Source organism: Rhinolophus sinicus, chromosome 11 (genome assembly GCF_057876585.1).
Source record: "Rhinolophus sinicus isolate RSI-liver-muscle chromosome 11, RSI-T2T, whole genome shotgun sequence".
In the NCBI taxonomy this organism is placed as follows: Eukaryota; Metazoa; Chordata; class Mammalia; order Chiroptera; family Rhinolophidae; genus Rhinolophus; species Rhinolophus sinicus.
The window spans coordinates 9489580-9502884 of record NC_142511.1 but is presented as its reverse complement, the minus strand read 5'-3'; the positions used below and the strand labels follow the sequence as shown (position 1 = coordinate 9502884).

The 13305-nt window shown below is 35.8% G+C and overlaps 1 protein-coding gene across 6 annotated transcripts in view; it reads right to left on the bottom strand.

Annotated features, from left to right (window-relative positions):
• The window catches only part of RALGPS2 (Ral GEF with PH domain and SH3 binding motif 2), a 134078-nt gene that overhangs the window by 62466 nt on the left and 58307 nt on the right, over nt 1-13305 (bottom strand). For all 6 annotated transcript variants that reach the window (XR_016022737.1, XR_016022738.1, XR_016022739.1 and 3 more), the window contains exon 8: nt 9236-9362. Coding sequence is in view for 1 of the 6 variants with exons in the window: in XM_088801594.1 (XP_088657720.1) it covers nt 9236-9362 (127 nt within the window). In the remaining 5 variants the exon portion in view is untranslated. The remainder of the gene's footprint in view (nt 1-9235; nt 9363-13305) is intronic.

The window sequence follows — 13305 nt, the reverse complement described above, 5'->3', positions numbered from 1 at the left end:
TTTATAAGCATTACTGCACGCTCATGGATAGGACTAAAACAACTTCAAAGAACTTTTAGATGTTTTCCCAATACTGCGACTCAACAGCTTCAGAGCAGAATCTGTAAGGGTTTATCTAGTCCAAACTGTTAATTCCATTTTATAGTGTGTGTGTCTTTAACTCACTTTTGCAACTAACAACATTATTACCAACCTTCTGAAACCATTTGCTTATTTATAGCTAACCTTCACTTAACCCATTATAAACTCAAAAATTTTAGAGAAATCTCATGAGAATTTTACTCAAATGAAAAGAAAATACAATCAAAACTGAAGACATTTGAACAACTCAAATCTATCAACATGACCAATGCTTTTCCTGTCACATCTCAAAATAAAACTTCTGGTCAGAGAGGCTAAGAGATCATCAAAACCCGATAGTGGCATTATTCTTTGTTTCACCTAGGGTCATCTTAAAATGGTTTTCCAGTCCATTCCCACCACCCCCAAAACAAAACAAAACAACAAAAAATCTGCTATAAGATTTCTGGGAGGAATTAGCCACCCAATTGTCATATGAAATCTTAACTGAATAAAACTTTACTAGGGCATTTATTGACAGAACTGTAGCATTTCACTTAAACACCCAAAACTCTATCAAAGATAAGTCTTACAGAATTCTCATAGGAGTATTAGTAAAACTAGAATAATATGAAAGACAACATACAAACTAGAAAACAGGGCTGAATGCTAAACTGCCTTGGCCACTGGTCCCATTCCACCCTCCTTTACAGAGCTGACACTGCTTTGCTCTGGAGTTCTTGGACAGCTTAAGAATAACTTAGCCAAAGTGAGTTCCTTAAGAACAGGGAATAAGAAGCAGTATTACATGATGGTTGAGTGTAGGTTCTAAAGTCAGAACTGCTTGGGTTTGTGGCCCAACTCTACCATTTACTAGTTGCGTTACCTTGGGCAATTTATATACTCTCACCTCAGTTTTCTTATCTATAAAACAGGGATAACAACAGTAACTAGTTCACGTGGTTGTGAAAATCAAATGAGGTAATACACGCAGTAAAACACTTAGAATACACCTGACACAAATAAGGCTCTAGCAGACTTCAGCTATCAGGTTATCATTCCTCATCGATGTACTTGCTGTAATACCTATTATGGTGCCTTGCACATAGTAGGTGTCATCAATAAATGTGTTACAAGAAACAACATTCAAGTTTTCAGACATAAAATTACATTGACCCATGATCTTCATTTGCGAACCTAACAGAGGTATGTCAGCTATCATAGCAGGTAGGTAAGACACTGGACCATAAAAAAAAGAAAAAGAAAAATTAAGACTAGCCATAGTAGGAATGTCAGCCTAATGAGGATCTTGCGAGAGATGAAATAGGTCGCCTGTGTGATAGGAAAGGTCTGATAGCTGGCTACTTTGAAGATTTCCTAGGAATAAAAACCATGGTTGCCTTACCTTCCATAAGAATGAACTATAACCTTGGAGCTGGTTTACAAGAGGATTCTTTATATTCAGTTACTTTTAATAAATGAAATGAAGCTTATGTTACAAATGATGTAGACTCTGCTGGACTCAATGGCAGGACATCAATGACTATGAAACGTGGCGTCTCTGAAGTAGACTTTTTAAAACTTGAGATTTTGGAGAATGACAATATTAGACACCACCTTGAAATTTAGTAGATATCTACAAATAAACTTATCCCCGGGCTCCAAGCCTGGTAGAGTACAAAGACCAAAATTTCAATCTAATGTTCACTTGACTCATGAGTCATGGTATGAGATTGCTAATTCTTCTAGCATTATTCTTCTTAGGATTTCCACTGCTGATAATATAATAAGCCTGTAAAGACTTTAGCAACTGTGAAAATGTTTTAAATTACTTGTAAATCTGTACTACTGTAATATTAGTTTCATATACTTAATAGTAAGTTAAAGATTATTACACCCTAACGAGTTTTACTCTTTTATTTTTAGGATCTGTGAAAGATAACTAAGTAAGAAAAGAATGATTCCACTTATAATGCTATGACTCCCTGCCCCCCAAAAGCCGTCTACAAATAAGCTCAGTTTTCAATTTTTATCAGAGGGGTTAATAGTTATTAAGTAGTAATTCTATAGATAAGTATAGGAAGAATGAAGAATAAATTCAAAATTGCAATCTAAACACAGATTCCCAAAATATTAATGTAAATACATAATGTTTCTGAATTATAATTGAAACAGTTACAATGCATATGTTTATAGCAAGTCAGTTTAACCTTCCTCGTCTCAGTTTCTTCACTTATAAAATAAGTAATCACTTAATAAAATTGCTAAGAATTAGATAATTCTTATATAAAGTACACAGTGCCGGGCATATAGTATTAAGTGTTACATAAATGTTAATTATTGATATTTCTATTATTATTCTGCTGTTAAGGTTTAATAAAATATTACAAATTATTGAAATATCAACAGCTGGAAACACCACTGGCAAAGCTGATGGATCTGGGGGAATCTGATTCTGTTTATGATTAAAATGCAGATCTATATAGCTACTATACATTTTTAAAAGAGATAGGCTTTTAAAGAAAAACTAGGAACATGGGAAAGAAATTAATGCGATCCCATCCCCAGACCTTTTATACCACAAGTCTTAGAGTGATCTAAAATAAACTTCAGAAAATACGTATACCATTAAAGAATGTTAGAGGAATTTAAAATACATAAAAAAGAATGAGGGTAAAAAAAAACCAAGGATATAAATGAGGTAATGGAAAATGAGGATGTCATTTTGGCCAAGGAAAAAAAAACTAGGCTAGCTGCCATTTGGTTAGAACTCTTTCTTAGGATTCAAAAGAAAATGACTGAACATGCTTTATTGCTATTTTAGAATATAACATATAATCTAATGAGGAGAATAAGGGAAAGTAATCCATGGTGTATATTATCTACAAATCAAACCAAAGAAAGCAAAATGGAATAAAACTCTTAAAATATTAAAAGCCAATGACATTTTCTAAACATTAGGGATTTTTGAGATCAGTGTCAGAGCTTTTTATACATTTAACCATGTACAATTTTACCAAAGGGGTAGGGAAAAAAATTTCATTAATTCCCATAAAGCTACAGAAACCTTTGGATTCTTGTTGAAATTATCTGAATAGAAATGTGAATAAAAGGCTATTATTTTTTAAAATCTTTGTATATAGGTTAGAAGTTTCTAAAACTAATGTAAAACTAAAGAACTGTATACTACTAAAAGATCAAGATAGGTAAAAACTACTGAAAAAAAAAAGGATCAGATAAAATCTCAAGTTTAGGCGTGCTTCCCCCATTTCATTAGCCGTGATGAGAACACTACAATGATATGTACCTCTTCCATGGCATAGGAGGTGGAAGAGATTATTCACAAGGTAGTAATATCAACCTGAGCCTTTGGTACTGAAGACATGAAGTTCCACAAAGCAGCAACAAAGTCCATTGCACTGCCTGCTGTACATCTAGCACCGAGCAGACTGCTATGCAAACACTGGTTAGCCAGCTGACACACCCGAAGGGGATGGGTTGAATTGATGTACACAAAAATACCTCACAAATAAATGTGTTTAAAATAAAGTTCCTGGAACAATGGGAAGAGCCAGAAAGGGATCAGTTAATTAATTAATTCAACTAACAAAGATTACTAAGTGCTTACTTCTGTGCTAGATACTAAGAATAAAGCCTTGAACCAAGACAAGAAAGGGCTTACATACAGCTGAGGGGGAGATAGATGAATGCAAACATCATAATGAAAATAAGATGGTGCTTTTCAGAGAATGGGGGATTCTCTGAAAAGGGGAGTGGGGGATTCAGAGAATGGGGGATTCACTATATTACAGAAATTATAAGGACAGCTTTTCTTTTGTCAAAAAAAGGTCTATTATGAAAATCTAACATATTAAATTGAAAATTAAGTGTGTGTGGGAGCTCTTCCTACAAGAGTGAGGAGTCATAACTAGATACATCAAAACAATGTATTCATGCCCTAGAGAAAGCAGGAGAGTGCAAGAACTTCTCTGCTTCTACTTAATAGAAAGCAACATAAAGAACTGCAACAATTCACTTATTTCTATAGTTTCAAAAATATGCGCTCTCCCAGAAAACATCCTAAACTGGTTGAGCTACTGCATAGTCCCAAAATTACATGAGTACTTAGAAACGAGGCTAGAAAGTGCACATGAAAGAATATATTTTATGCAACTAAATTATTTTGCACAATGTCCTATTTCCTATGCCAAAATTCTTCAATAAGCCCCTTAAGATTGTTCTCCAATGACAAGAACAAATGAGGGCTGTTAATGATTTTCAGATTTAAAGCAATAATTCTCATAAAAAACTATTTTTTCCTTGATATTTGCCAAACTATTCCTCACCAGAAAAACTGTATCCTTATTCTAAAAATTTTTCACTATATTGTCTATCTAGGCTGACTAATTTTTACCTTGAATGAGAATCAACAGAAGAGAGAATTTTTCAAGGGATGATGTGTTGAAAGCCAAGAAAACATTTTCTAGTTCTTAAAATTTAATCCACATTGAGTTACAGATAAATCTGGCAGGATCAAAATAAGTTTTGTCAGCATATAAACACCCATCTTCTTTTTTAAGCTTCACAAAGAACGGTTGCTTTTGATTATAATTTGTAGGGGGTAAAAATAACATTATTTTGGATCAGATTTCTCATGTGAAGAAACAGCCTTTACCATGTCTCTAGGCACTATAGATTCTTCTGGTTGACATATTCTTTCCATAAGAACCTTTGCAGACATAATGCATAACGGGTAGTATTCATTATGCAAATTCTCTATGCTTGAAGAAAGATGGTTAAATAGAAGGTGCCAATTTACTAATGAGTATTATTTTTCAAATGTCTTCAGGGCAAGTTCTGTGCTATCAAATGTACAGCAGCATCATGTAAATGCTGACATTTTTGGCAACTGCACTAGGCCTAGTTTCTTAGGAGTGGTAAAGAATTCTGAAATTAAGGTAAGTTAAATTTAAAAACCACGATACTATTCATTTTAAATTAGAACAAAATCTGAACAAAGTAAATATTAACAGGATATAAACTACTGTTACATCTTCATTCTTCAAAACACTTTAATATTGAAAATCAGGAATGGAAAAACAAACCAGCTATCTATGATGTAAATAAATCAAGTAGTAAAAAAATTGTGTAAATTGAAAATGCTTCACATTTTCTTAAGAAAAGCATGTATCTTTTGATAGATGAAATACATTTAATCTGAAGGTTTGCTACAAAACAGAACAAAACTGTCACTACAAACTGAGTCACAATAGCTTATATCTGACGAATGTTTCATTTTCCTTTCCCAAGTCTACCAAATGTTTATGCCAAATATTCTACAATCATATCACAATCTCAGCTGCTTCACAAACTAGTGTGGGGATAATTATACGAAGACTACCAATATGCAAAATTATGTAGATGTTAAAGTGTATCTTCTCTAATTCAACTTAAGTTCTTTGTTATTTTCCCCCCTTTGGTTTCTAATTCTTGCATAACCCTCAGAAACATGCATCTCATTTCAACAAATACAAGAAGTTGATGAGAAGAAGAAATCCAGTAAAAACCCCAGGTGACTAGTGTAGACAATACCACACTGTCATCACTGGTAGACTGAGCTGGGATGGAGGAGACAAGATGGGGATCAGGTTCTGAGGAAGGGGAAGATGATGAATTTACTTTTGGACATGTTGAACTAGTTACCTACAGAGATCTCATGCAATTAGTATGTGAGTAAGTAAAATATTACTAGTTCCCAGGAATTACACAGAGAGCTGGACACACAGGCCTAGTCCAGATTTGGGAGTCATTAGGTGATATATGGAAAAAGTCTGAATGAGACCAGCCAAATTAAAGACTACAAAAAAAAGTGGACTGAGACCTTGAGAAGAACAGATTTCAGAGAAAGGCAGAGAAAGAAGAGCCAATAAAACAAAAGTTAGAAATGTAGAAGAGAGACTGGTGGAGAAATTCAAGAAGCAGAAATAAGCAGTATCAAACTCACAATTTAAGATGAGGCTTGAGCAGCATTGGTGAGGACGTGGAGAAAAGGGAGCCCTCTTGCACTGTTGGTGGGATTGCAAACTGGTGCAGCCACTATGGAAAACACTTTGTAGGTTCCTCAAAAGATTAAAAATAGAACTACCTTATGACCCAGCAATTCCACTTGTGGGTATTTACCTGAAGAAATCCAAAACACTAATTCGAAAAGATATATGCATCCTTATGTTCACTGCAGCACTATTTACAATAGCCAAGCTATAGAAGCAACTCAAGTGCCTGTCAATAGATGACTAGATAAAGAAGAGGTGGTACGTATACACAATGAAATATTACTCAGCCATAAAAAAGAATGAGATCTTATCATCTGCGACAACATAGACAGACCTACAGGGTATTATACTAAGTGAAATAAGTCGGACTGAAAAAGGCAAATACCATATTATCTTACGTATATGTAGAATCTAAAGAACAAAATAAACAAACAAAACAGAAACAGACTCATAGATACAGAGAACTGATGGTTGCCGGATGGGATGGGGGGTTGGGGAGCTGGGTGAAAAAGGTGAAGAGATTAAGAAGTACAAATTGGGAGTCACAAAATAGTCACGGAGATGTGAAGTACAGCATAAAGAACACAGTCAATCAATAATGGTGCAACAAGTATGTACGGTGCCGGGGGGATCACTGCATATACTATACACATGTTTAAATACTATGCTGTACACCTGAAACTCATACAACATAACATTGAATGTCAACTGTTAACTAAAAAAGTAAATAAATAAATAAGATGAGGCTTGAGAAATATTTATAAATGTTTTAACTAGGAAGTCAGTGGTGACCTTATTGGGAAAATTTTTACAAGTGAAGAGGGAGATAACAGCAAGCTGAGTAAAAGAAAACAGCAAAACAAAGGAGAAAGGAGGAACTGGGTACTTTTTTATTAGCTTAGGTATAAACTGAACTAGACTACATGGTGATAATAAGAAGAAAGATTCTGGGTCATGAGATATACAAAAGAAAACTGGAAAAAGAAGGAATCAATGGAGACCAAACTAAAGATACAGGAAAGATAACCGTTTTAGTATTTTCTTCAAATTCATTTCTGCACCTCAATATATGTGTTGTTTGCTTTAACCCACAGAAATAATTACGGTGTTTGTTTCAGGTGCCAGGACTGGGAGAAAACAGGTATGCTCTTTAATAGAAAATGTTTCCAGGTTCCACAAAAGTCCATCCACGCTCGTGCTTTCCTCTGCTTCTCTCTCTGTGTGCCTGTAAGAGTGCACTTACGTGCACAACACACACACAACTTCAAACCCTGAAGTCTCCACTAGACATCACAGCACAAGGATTTATATTATTTTGCCATTTTCTTATTTTCAACAGAAAATAATCTTCACTTTCTTTTTTAAAAGATATAAATTATGGAATTTGAGAAAAACATTTCAATGAGAAAAAAGACAATCATAGGATCAGTAAATTTTAGAATGAGAGCTCAGCAGGGGTAACTGGAAAGATGCTAGATCAAGACTTCAGACTGAGAATGTGTCAAGAATGAGGTAATCTTAGGACCCTGGGCCAGGTGTCCCACCTTCTGGAGCTCGGATTTCTGAACTGTAAACTAAGTGAATTAGGAGAGATCACTGTGGCCCCTCCAGCCTTAAGAAGAACATGATTCTGATCCTGTGCGCGCCGTTTCTAGGTAGAGAGAACAAGGATCAAAGAAGACGATTCTATGACTTGAAAAGTTAGTATGATGGAGCCATTTTGGAATTGAGGGTTGCCAATTTTCAATCTAATGTTTTGTACACTATAAAAAATTTATGTTCTTATGAAGCATGAAGATATTGAAGATATTCTTTAAATCTTCTATTCCTCCTTTCCCCCAAACTACATTTTCAAAAATGGGCACAGCCAAGGCTACTGTCAAGTGGGGTACATGCAGAATGTCTGTCCTCACTCAGCTTAGAGCCCCTTGAGGCAGTCCTGCCTTCTATGGCCCTGAACTGTTTACCAAAGCGACAGGACACAACATTCTGGCACGTGGTGGCCATTATCTACACTGCCTTCAACACGGGTGCGCATGCCCTGTGCCCACTGGAATCCTAGGTTTCCACAATGTTCTCATGAGCTTCACTCTTCCCTGACAAACTAAGGCCGATGCTCTAGAGCAGCCGAGTACAGTGTGTCAACTGCCCAGTCCCTAAGTTGTCTTCTAAGTCACTGGTACTGTATAGACTTCAAAGATGACACTGTGCATCTCCTAAACAAATTGCAGGGTTTTCAATTACTTTCTAAAGTAGCTGCCGTAAAATCCATTACGGGTAGATATATAAAAGACAGAGTAGAGACGGGAGAAAAAGGAATACTAGAAAAAAAATAACTATCATTTGATTACTCTCTACACAGGATCAAACCAATTTATGTTAATTTATGCTGCGTATCTATCATATAGAGTATTTTCTATATTTAAATTTACATACACATTTTAAAAGGGACAGTTCGAGACTTGTTTTCTTTCAAACACCTAACAAAACATTATATTTTGTTGAAAATAATCTTACAATGCTAGCTTAAACAATTCTTGGAATTTATAAACACTGTAAAGTATACAGTAAAGAGCTAAATCCTTAGTTAAATGATACATGAAATACAAATTTGTTTCAGCACTAAGCTAAATTTCCAGTTAAATAACTCATTTCACCCAGGAAGACAACACCACCAATATTCATTGAGACGACTTATCATAATTCACCCTAAATATCTGCCAACTATGAACTCATGATGTTAAAAATAAATTTAATAAATCTCTTGATAAATTTCTTTAGCTAATGTTAAATAATTTTACAGCATTAAACTTCATTGCAAACTCCAGTTTCAGTCTTTAAAAACCTTACTAAAATAGCTCCAGTGTATTCTTTTATCATATGGTCCATCTCTAAAAAAAAAAAAGATAGTCTATGAAAAAACCTTAAGGGCAAAGGCTAATTTAATATAAAAATACATTCCAGGTAATAAGGTAACATAGTCCTTTAGTCAATATTTTCAGCTTCACAATCGCAGTAATTTCTTTGAAGGACACATACACTTATAAAATATCCAGAATTCTGCATAGGCTACTGATGAAGGCGGAGAAACAATGAGCATAATGAACAGTGACATCACTCACCTAAGTAAGGAATGCAAGGGGTCATCTTTAAGCTACTGATATAGTCTCGGAGCCTTTTGTAGTTATCTTCTTTACTCATTACGTATTCTAATTTTTCAAAGGTTGTCTTGTCTTTTCGACTTAATAACTAAAAAACAAACAGAAAAGTCTAAGTTATTTCCAAATCCAACTTTATTACAGCGAAGACTTGAAGTTGTATTTACTGTAAATTTGAATTTAGTTTTGAAGTTATACCTTCTTTAATTATATTTTGGTAATGTATAAATTACCAAATTAGACATGTCTATTATGACAATAAACCCAAATCTATTAACTATAACATATAATATTGTTTATGTGTACATAAAATCATTAAGTTACTTAGTAAATTATAATACATTATTTCTCATTTACTATTTTAAACAGTTAAGCAATTCTTGTTGACAAATTTTTCTTGACAAATCTAACCATGGCTATAATATTTGTAAACTGATTTACATTTTTGGATTTTTGACATTTAAATTTTGATCCCTTTGAAGAATGAACGGATGTTTTAAGAAGCTTGAGGGTAGATTTGTTGTGAGTGCTCTTTGAAAAACATGGAGATAATCAAGGGGAATAAAAGAAAAGCAAGGTCAGTCACCCAAATATTAACTAAAAGTTTCAGAAAACATTCTGTTAAGTATTCCAAAGAATGTGAAAATTTTTTTTTCTTTAACATATGAAGCTATTACTTCATTATGATGTGCTAATTATTTATGTCATAAAAGATTAGTGTTATTTTATAGCATGCAAACCATACCCACCTATAAAATTCTCATCTATTCTCCTATGAGGTTAACAGAAAAGTCTGCGGGTTACTTTAGAGATAAGGAGACTGAGATTCAAAGGTGATCACAGGGTTAGCAAGAAACAGAACATACTAACAGTCTCAGTCCCCCACTCACAAAGATGTAGGTAAAGAGTATTCACACACCTAACCCACTCCTCTTTTTACTGTTACAAGTAGTAGAATTGGGATTGATGTTGGAATCTATTTTCCATAGGCTCCAACAACACAGAATAGCTTCAGATAATCTCTACCCAAAAAATGTCTTGACTAGTATCCCTCCCTCTTTAAAACACAAGATTTCAAAGAGTCTTTTGCTTTATTTAATGTTTTAGGTAGACATTCCATGATCTCAAACAGTGGTTTCACAATCTTTTCCATGGCCCAGTTTGAACACACTCGATTAGCGTTTTCAAGATCAGGTGCAACTCCCTGACGCTACCTGTACATCCAACCTTATCCCTTTCTCTCTCCCACAATACAGCATCTGGATATGTAAAACACAGTGATATGACACAGAAGGGATAACAGTAACCAAGTCTTTTTTTCCTAAAACACAGTGATATGACACAGAAGGGATAACAGTAACCAAGTCTTTTTTTCCTAAGGGATAACAGTAACCAAGTCCTTTTCTCCTGATATTGAATCTAAGTCAAAAACTTTGATTCAATATCAGGAGAAACAAATTACTTGGAACTCATAACCCGTCTTGCCACAGTTGAAACACAAAACTGTGGTAAAGAGCTCCATGGTCTAAAACAATAAAAATAACGTATTTTGAAATTTTCACAATAAATTAATAACCAGATCAAAAAATTCAATCTGGGGTAGGGTAGCAGAGGCTTGTTTCCAGAAAACTATTTAGAGGAAGAATATGGATAAAAGAATTAAGTAGATGTTAAATTAAAATAGGAATTTCCTAGTGATAGCTCAGAAACTCATCCACAGCTTATGTACCAAGCCATAACTAAGAAGTCTTGATTTTCTTTTCCTCCTTTTCAAATCTTTTTCTGATGTTCCTATGTTGTCCCCATAATGCCACTTCACTATATTCCTCCCTCCAAAAAGGAGAAAAACAATACTTCACAAGGTTCTAACGCCACGTTTCAGGCGCCATGCTTTCCTCTGGTCGAGAGCACAACACGTGGGGGCAAAGCTCTTCACGATTTCATTGGTGTGTGAATGTGGGAACTCCAAACGTTCCTAGCCAGATCACCACACCACCTTCCCATAACAATCTGCTTTGGGAAAATTTGGATGAATCCCTGTCCAGGTGAGTCAATGTAAGAAATACAAGATTCCCAGATCACTCCCCATCACTTTGACTGGCACCCCCATACGATATGTATAAATATGTGCATTTGCACAAATAAATTATTCATTCATATTGTACCCTGGATATAGACTAATTATAACCCTTTGTTCATGACACTCAATTATCATTAGTGCCTGATGTGACTTTCTTGCTAAATCGATATTTTTATTTTTATTTTTATTTAAATTAATCTTTATTGGGGAATATTGGGGAAGTGTATTTTTTCCAGGGCTCATCAGCTCCAAGTCATCCTTCAATCTAGTTGTGGAGGGCGCAGCTCAGCTCCAAGTCCAGTCGCCATTTTCAATCTTAGTTGCAGGGGGCGCAGCCCACCATCCCATGTGGGAATTGAACTGGCAACCTTGTTGTTGCGAGCTCGTGCTCTAACCAACTGAGCCATCCAGCTGCCCCTAAACTGATTTATTTTTAAATTTTATAACGAATACACACACATCTACCTTACCTAAGAACTATAGTACACACCAACAACACACATTTACCTATGTGCTCTTTCTACATGAATATTGTTTCAAATCCAATTACTATACTACCTTTTCACACTGTTCATCACCTCTCCTTTTACGTGGGTTAGATTCCTTATCTATCCTAAAACAACGTTTACATTCACGCACTTTATCTCTTGTGCTATCCTTGAGCCCTCTGTGGTACAAACAAGCCTAAAAAATTCCAACTCCGGTTAAATGCAATTCTCAGCACTACTCCAGGTTAAGACCCAGCGCCTGAACCTGGATGGAGGACACGTAACTTTGTTGCTCAGTTTCACTTTAAATTCATGACCAAAAATCTCAAGTGGATCCTTCATGAGGCCTACCAAACCCACTATGCTTCTCCAGTTAATTCACTCTCACACTCTCCTAGACGACTTTCACGCTTTCTTTCCTCTTTGTTCAAACCTCCTGCCCTCGCCCCCAACACTCTCAACTAATGAGCTTGCTTCTTATGTCTTAAGAGACAAAGCACCAGAACTTCTAATGAATACCACCTCCAAGTCTACCAACTTAGCTGCGCCTGGAACCAAATGCACCCTCTTCTCTCCTGTTAAAATTCTCAACTGTTCCTGCTCCACTGGGTGGAATCCCTTCTTGCCTAACTGAGGGTATCACAGGAGTAACCCCTCGTTCTCTTACCATTTTTTCCATCTATTAGATCACTGCCACCAGCATACACACTCTGTCATGGAGCTCATCTCCAAAAACAAAACAAAATGCCACAAATCTTTGGTCTCACATTCCTCTCTAGCTACTGCCAGATTTCTCTGCAGCACCTCACCCTAACCCTTTATAGCGAAATTCTGCAAAAATATTCTCCATATTTGCTGACCCATTTTATCTCCACCATTCTCTCAATTCCAACCAGGATTTCACCCCACCACTGCACTGAAATCACCCTTCCCAAGGTCACCAAACCTCTCCAACCTCCAGATCCAATGGTCGTTTTAAAGTTCTCACCTTATTCAACTTAGCACTGGACACAGGTGATCACTCTTTCTTGAAGTACTCTCTTTCCCCAACTGTGGAAAACTTTTCCCACCCATGCTATTTCCTTTGTTGATTCCTCATTTTTCCCAGTATCTAAATCTTGGACGGTTCTCGGGTTTTTCATCTGTACCATGCCTCAGGTGATCCCATTCACCTTCATGTTTTAAGGAGAGGATCACAAAATATACCTCTGCTCCATTCGCTCTCTTAAATTTGTATACCTAACGCTAACCTTATAGGTCCACATGAATATTTATCAGCCAACTGCGACGTAAGATGTGTAAAACAGAACTCCCCCCACACTCCTTTCTCTGTATCTCCCTGAACATCACTAACGAGCATCTGCATTATCTGACTGGATGCCACCTCTCTGGACTCATCTCCTACCATCAACCACTCCCGAGCTTGTTCAACTGTCAACACTGACCAGCCTACAAGCTTTGAACGT